Here is a 7843-nt window from a genome sequence, read left to right on the forward strand (position 1 = left end):
CAATGGAATCAAACTGGAGATAAAAAAATAGAACAGGAAAGTCCCCCAAATTTGCAATTAAACAATATATTTCTAAGCAATTCATGGATAATTTATTTCTTTATTCTAAGTATGCAAATCTTTTCAGTATTTCAAGACCTATCAGTCAATTCAGGCTGACTTATCAGGAGCCAACATGGAAAATCATATCAACTGATTTAAAAAAGACCTGGTCAAATGAGCACCTCTTATACAAGATGGGTTTTCCTTTTTAAATAACTGCCCATACTCCATCGTGTGATTGTCTTTTGATAGAGAATCTGTAAAGACCCATTTAAGTTAAAACTAGGTCATTAGGATGGGTCTAATCCAATATGGCCAATGTCCTTAGAAGGACAGGAAACCATGCTATGAGGAAGGTACCTACAGGAGGAAGATACTCTGAGGGAACAGAGAGAAGATAGGACAGGAATTGATAAGACAAAGTGAGAAGTCTTGGGAGACCGTTCCTGTTCCTAGTACATCCTTCTGAGACTGATTGCCTCCAGAGTTCCAGAAAAGCACATGTCTTTATTTAAGCCATCCAGCATATTTGAGATTGTTACAGCAGCTTCAGCAAACTGCTACAGAGCTACTTCAAGACAAGATTTCTCAGCAGAAAAGGAAGAGAGGGCGAGTTCTTCAACTTAATTTAAAATATGTACTATCACTCTTGCAAGTGAGGGGAAGTGAGGCTTTACCCCTGGGATTAAAACAAATCTCATCACTTTTATTCACCGTGTTTTTCATTTTGGTATATCCAGCCAGGAGATCGAGAGAGACAGGTGGCTAAGGCATGGAAAGAAACAGATACCCCAAAAGCATTCCACACAGTGAAAGAACCCAGCCTAAAATTGTTTCATGTTCGGTAGCCAAACTATTTGTTCTTGGAGAGATGATAACATTACTGAACAACAACAACAACAACAACAACAACAACAAAAGGGACAGATGGTTTGCAGGGTTAGGAAAGAGGATGGGTGAGCAGAGACTGTGTGGTGTTCTTTAGCACACTTCAACTGCAGTGTGTGCCGTTAGAATGCTGGGAACCTACCAGTGTGTGTGTGTGTGTGTGTGTGTGTGTGTGTGTGTGTGTGTGTGTGTGTGTAAACAGAATCCATATTATATAATTATTATATTATATATTAAACTATTGATTTGGGGATCTCAGGTGGGATTGCCAGCTACTAATGGCAAAGCAAACCGCTCACTTTTTTTTTCTAGAAAACATAAAGAAAGAGAAATGAAGAGGTGAAAGTCCTACGGTTCCTTTCAAAGTCCAATCCCAGTGACTATTGCCCTCGAGATGCTCACCATTTCCATCCTGGAACCAAGACTTTCAGGGCAATGAACACACGCACTGTAGCTGTGTAGGAGTGTCCACTCACTGGATATAACAAATGCTCATAGAGTGGGAAGCATGCGAACCGTGAGGCGAACTGGAAATGGGCAGAAGAGACCTCAGACATTCTGTTGTGCTGTCTTTCTCTGTAACACAACTGCTCAAAATGTTATTTCTTTAAAAGCTAATCTTAAAAAAGGTTGCATTCTCTATAATTCCACTCTTTCACATTCTTGAAATGTTAAAGGTCTAGGATTGGACAAGGGGGCGAAAACTGGTAACATCTGGAGAAGGGAGAAACATTACATCACTATATGAATTTTCCTGCTAGGAAATTGTGTTCTGGCTAAACAAGTCCCAGCAGGGAAATGCAGAGGAAGGTCAGATGGTCTCTCAATGTGTTCTCTCATAATTGCAGGAGCTTAAAACGATTGCAAAATTCAAATTTAATTTAAGGGATGAAATTTATTGTTTATAGGAAGTTGCTAGTATCGTACCTAAAATTTTCATATGACCTCATTTTCTCTTTTTCAGTTTATTCATATTGATACTACTCTATACACTGACAGTGACTTTCATGTGAGTATAGTAAGGATTTTCAAAATTGCTATCTTTCCGGTTCTTCAGCCATATTCCCATAACTTCACTGAAATACTTATAGTTTTAAAATCTAACTTATGGTAGGTTCTCTTAGTGTTTTGACCCATGACATTTCTGAGGGAGTGTTGAATTTTTGGGACTCATGGCAAAATGCTAGACAAATGCTACTTTTGTAATGGTGCCATATTACAATGGGGAAAAAAAGCAACTTTCCTTCAATGTCAAACAAAAATCTCATGTATTTCTGTGATGCAGTTAGATCATCATAGAATTGGACGCTAGAACGGGACTAAATAACTCCATCTACATGTCTTTATATCCATTGTTTTTGTGCTATAGTGTGTAAGCACCCTCACTACATCTACTGAAACTTGCTTAATGGTGTCCATGCTTTGTATTTTGCATGGATCTCTACACTTGTAAGAGGTCTTTTCACTAGTTTCTATGTGTGATAAGAATAATCCAAATGATATGCTGGATTATCCAAAGGATGAGCTAGCCTCATGTATAATATACTGATTTGCTAATGGCATTGGTCACGTGGCTCCTCCTTTCACTCCAGGCTATTGCTAAAGCAAAGGAATAGACCACCAATTCCATTGCTTGGAAAGTGTTAATTTAAATAATTGTTAACCTCTCACAATTTAAAGTCACCTACTAAGAACATCAGTGAGATTTGCTCTGGGGCAGGTCTATGGAATGTTTTAAACATGGTGGGAAGATCCACTCCAAGTGTGGGCTGCATCAGTTCATGGGCTGAACCCTGGAAAAGCACAGAGGTTAGAGGAGGAGTCCTGAGCTCAGCTGCCCGCATTCTCTCTGCGCTCTCTTAGCTGTGATTCTGACTCTCTGTCTTAAGTTCTGTTGCCTTGACTTCCCTTCGATGATGAACTGCAACTTGGGATTGTGAGCAAAGCAGACATTCTTTCTCTTTGAAGATACTCTTTGTCAGAGTAGTTTTATCACTGAGACAGAGAAAGAAATGAACCTAGAACCAAGACCAAACTATGTATTGTGTGTTCGGGACTGGCACCTAGAACTTCTCTGAGGTGGAAGGTTTGTGCCCTCTGCTCATGGTTTGTTGAGTAGAAGGTAGAGCCTGAAACTCAGACAAGCAGGTGTCCACCAGGAAAGTGTGAGATCTAGATAAGCTCTCCTCTGATTGTAGTATATTTTCTGTTTTTCTTTGCTTTTTTCCCTAATCTGAAAGCTTTCCCGTGCAGGAAGGGAGCCTTGCAACTCACAGACAATTGAAAGAATTGATTTTGAAGTGTAGATGTGAATACTTAGGCTAGGCACAGCTGATTTCCCACTTCATGTTTCCATAATTTTTTTAAGTTTAGGGTTTTGAGAAGTAACTCTTAGAAGAAATACATTTTCTTGTTCACAGTCCTTTCTGATTTGGCCAGCCCATAAGTGGGCACTGCCTTTCCTTTGGGTTTTCTCTCAAATTTCTTCAACTTCTTTCTGCTGGAAACTGTAGGGTCAGTATGGCTTGCAGTTACCACTCTGTAAGATGTGAACATGTAGTGTGAACACTTTTTCACCAATGTTCTGTCACTTCTAGGCTGCTCATTCGCCTGCAGCAAGAGGGTGTCCAGTGAGCGATGGTAGCCTTTTATGCCCGTGTTTCCTTCTGTATAATAGTACTATCCTTCTTTGTTAGTTTTGGTTTCAAAATCAAATGAAAAAAGAAATCCACTTCCTGTGTAAATAAAACTCCCTACTCGCACACAGTCAAAAAGCAAGTTAGGGAAGAAAGTATTTGTTTGGCTTACAGTTCCAAGTTATAGTCCATAATTATGGGAAGTCAGGACAGGCATTTAAAGTATCCAGCTAACGGTGAAGAACAGAGACAGAGTGACTGCAAGAACACTTGCTTGCTTGCTCTTAGGTACCTCTCCTCTGTCTTACACTATTCAGGACCCTCTGCCTAGGGAGTGGTGCCGCCCACACTAGTTTGGGTCTTCCTCCATGAATTAACAATGAAGACAAGCTTCTAGGGACATGCCTACAAGTTAACCTGAGAGGTAATTCCTCAGTAAGACTGTCTTCTAAGTTGTGTCTGGTTGACAATTAAGACTAAGCAGTGTGGGTATTACTCTTTTTGTTTTGTTTGTTTTTGTTTTTGTAAAATAACTAGGTGGAATTAACTGCTGTGTTTTTCTTTTTAAATCAAAGTCTTACCAATGTGAAAATGAATAATGGGAAAAGGTTTTGCGTTTGCTTATTTTGTTTTTAAACTGGCTCTTTTCTTTTTAGCCCAGTTGCAAAGTTACTGCAATGAACTGCTTTCTCCTGGAATTACAGGTTATTTTGCACGAGTACAGTAACATGACTCTTAATGAAACAGTAAGAAACGTGCTCTACCTTGCAAACAGCACTCTGTCTTCTAACAAGGTGAGTGATGCAGCTATAGAGAGCTGCAGCTGATATTTTTGGCTTGAGACAAGGCACTTATATAGAGGCAGAGTCTCCTATGGTGCACAGAAGAGAATTTGATTCCAGTGGAGTGGTGACCAGAAGTGGTATCAGTGCTGGCATGCACAGAATCCTAAACTTGTTAATCCCCTCCCCCCCAGTAAACAGACATTTCTGAATAATGCCAACCAGCGTGCTTTAGTGTCAGTCATATTGATTTAAAATGCCCTATTGGCAAGCAGTGGATAGACATTAATGTGATCGAGTGTTTAGCATCAGAAATGGTAGCTCACATTTATTGGGTTAGGTCTTAATACCACACACTGACCTTTCTACTTTGGACTGATAAGACACTGAATCCTCAAAATCAGTCTCTTTTCAAGTCTAGCTGTTTCTATTTCTGTTTGAATGTTGATGCACATGGGAAACACAGAGCTCACCACACACCCCCGTTCATGCAGCTGAAGGCATCAGAGCTGTGATTCTACTCCAGCTTCTGTCCTCTCACCTTCCAAAACTGTAAGTAATGGAACAATTAGAATCAAGTATTATTTAGAGCATCCCAGACAACACGAGCAGGATGGGGCTATAAGAAAGCAAATCCTAGTGACTCCTGTGCTTGGCTGAGAGGGTAAGCAACACGGATGCCCTGAGGTGCAAGGAGTTGTGATTTGAGAGGGACAACCTAAGTGAACAAAACAAGGTACAAACAAAGGAACGCACAGTAAAATGATTTCATTTAATAAGCACTTCTATATACCCTTTTAAGCACCTATTCTGAGGAAGGAGGCAATGTGAATCAGCTAGTCAGTGAATGAGTGAACTGGCCCGTTAGCTCTTCAGCCCATTGCAACAGAGAAAGTGTGTGTGTGTGTGTGTGTGTGTGTGTGTGTGTGTGTGTGTGTGTGTGTGTGTGTGTGTGTGCGTGTGTGTGTGTGTGTGTGTGTGTGTGTGTGTGTTTAGGGAGGTTCTAGGGTTCTTTCTGGTGTTGAGAGGGGTTAGTCAATAAGGTACTGTGTTGCATAGAGGTCAAGGAATGGATGTCAGGGATGTTCAGGGAACATCTTTAGGCAGACACAACTGGAGGTGCAGTGAACTTGAGATGCCTTGGCCTCTTCCAAATGCTGGGCTGCCTTGAGCGTCTGCTCAGACGCCACCTTCTCAGTGATGTCACTTATTCATATTCGCCACACTTTCCCCACATCCTCACTCGCTGTTCTGAGCTCTGCACATGTCCCACACTGATAATCATTCCAGGAAGTCAGTAATAGTGATTACCTGTCACCATCAGAAAGTCCGCCTCAGAGTGCATACATTTTAGAGTTCTTTTGAATGTGTCATTACGATTCCCAGGACATAGACTCCTCCCAGGAATCCATCGCTTGCCAAGTGAATCTGTTTGTGGTTAAATTACTTCTGCAATGTTATCATTACCTACTAATGGTAACAGATAACTCATCACAGTATCAATGCTGAGCTTTAGGCTACATATTGGTGCCACCCCCAAAGTGACAGTTTGGCATAAATACTGGAAGAGTGAACAGGACTGCACGGTTGGGAGACCTGTGTAGAATGTTTACATGTCAGGGGCAGTGAGCCACTAAGCATGTTTGCTTTCCTCTCTGACATTGTTTTCAGGGCCAATTAGAGAGCACTGTTAGCATTATGTTAGCATCATGGCAGTGTCTGGCATTCTTTGTGTACCGGGGAATCTGAATTCCGAGTGTCTAATGAATATGAAATCTAATTTGACTTTTTTTTTTACTTAAACCAGTTTCTTTAAATTTTTATTAGATATATTTCTTTACTCACATTTCAAATGTTATTCCCCTTCCTGGTTTCCTGTCCATAGTCTCCCATCCCCTCTCCTCCCTATCCCCCATATGGGTATTCCTCCTATACATCCCCCTTACTGCCCGGTCCCCATATTCCCCTTCACTGGGGTCCAACCTTGGTAGGACCAAGGGCTTCCCCTTCCAATGGAGCCCCAACAAGGCCATTCTCTGCTACATATGCAGTTGGATCTAATTTGAATTTTGCTGGCACAGCCTTCATAGTTTCAGATGATCGCTAAAACGTTTATTCATGATGGCCACACTTGTAGTTTTCTAGCTGTTCCCAAAGCTATGTTTATGGCATTTGCCTAAGTGATTCAGATCAACCTAATGTTCAGTTAGCTGTCTGTGCCCGGCCTTGTGCTTAATGGTGGGAAACAAAGGAAATCTGGTTATGCTTCCCAGGGATAGTTAGGCAACAGTAGTGTAAAAAGGCTGAAAGTCTGTGATATATGTATATAATATATTATATTTGTGATATTTAACACACACACACACACACACACACACACACACACACTGTGTGATAGGACACAAAGGCAAGTGCTCATGAAGTATGGACTTAGAGAGAGAGAGAGATACAAAAAGTCAAAATAAAAAATCACAAGGCAAAGTCAAAACCAAAACAATAACAATGAGGACAACAACAGTGACAACGACAGTGACAACGACACTGTGATGGGCTTTAAGCAGGAAGGAGACTGTTCAAGAAGGAGATGCATTCTGTCTGCAGATCTAATTCTTCCTCCTTGTTTGGCAGAATGTAATAGAGTCTGGCTGCAAGGAATGTGAGGAGCTGGAGGAGAGAAACTTCACGGAGTTTTTGCAGAGTTTTATACATATTGTCCAAATGTTCATCAACACGTCCTGACTGCACTCGAACCTCGTCAGTGTTTCTGTTATTAAGACACCTCCGCCTGCTGCCCAGAGGCAGCACAGCTCCATGCATTCGTGATCTGCTGGGAAACCAAGCTGCCTAACAGGAAACGGTTGAGCCATTTGGATCCCATGAACCCTCGGGAATGAAGAGAGGGAAAGGGCTTTTCTCGGACTTATTTTTGCTTGCTTATTTTTAATTTATTACTTCAGTTGTGCATATTTGTAATATAACAGAAGATGTGGAATAAAGTTGTATGCATATTTTATCAGTTGAAGTACTTTGCCCTTTTTAATAATGTGTGTTTGGCTGTGTGTGATGTTTGTGTATATATGCTTATCTGTGTGTATGTGAGTGAGTGTGTGTGTGTGTTTGTGTGTGTGTGTTTGTGTGTGTGTTTGTGTGTGTATGTGTGTGTATGTGAGTGTGTGTGTGGGTGTGTGTGTGTGTGTACGTGTGTGTGTGTATGCATGTGTGTGTTGCAGTGCATGCATATGCAAGTCTGTCAAGGCGAAAGGTTGATTTTGAGTGCCTTGCTGATTTTTTTTAAAGACCTTGCTTTTCCTTAACCTGGAACCTAGTAATTGAGTGAGACTAACTGGCCAGTGACTGCTGGGGATCCTTCTGTTTCTACTTCCATACAAGTGGGATTCCAGACACTTGCCCCATCTCATTTTATATGTGAGCTGATGATCTGGATTCAAGTCCTCATGATAGTGTGGTGAGCACATTCTCCACTGAGCCATCTTC

At 41.2% G+C, this 7843-nt stretch overlaps 1 protein-coding gene across 16 annotated transcripts in view; it reads left to right on the top strand.

Moving 5' to 3' along the window:
- Positions 1–7370, top strand: part of Il15 (interleukin 15) — a 75190-nt gene extending 67820 nt beyond the window's left edge. For 13 of the 16 annotated variants that reach the window (XM_063277819.1, XM_039097509.2, XM_039097513.2 and 10 more), the window contains 3 exons: positions 1895–1939; positions 4223–4360; positions 6977–7370. In XM_063277819.1, coding sequence (XP_063133889.1) covers positions 1895–1939; positions 4223–4360; positions 6977–7087 — 294 coding nt within the window. In that variant the 3' untranslated portion in view covers positions 7088–7370. The remainder of the gene's footprint in view (positions 1–1894; positions 1940–4222; positions 4361–6976) is intronic. The other 3 variants (NM_013129.3, NM_001401135.1, XM_063277822.1) reach the window with 2 other exon arrangements.
- The last annotated feature ends 473 nt before the right edge of the window (positions 7371–7843 follow it).

This window comes from Rattus norvegicus, chromosome 19 (genome assembly GCF_036323735.1).
Source record: "Rattus norvegicus strain BN/NHsdMcwi chromosome 19, GRCr8, whole genome shotgun sequence".
Classification (NCBI taxonomy): Eukaryota; Metazoa; Chordata; class Mammalia; order Rodentia; family Muridae; genus Rattus; species Rattus norvegicus.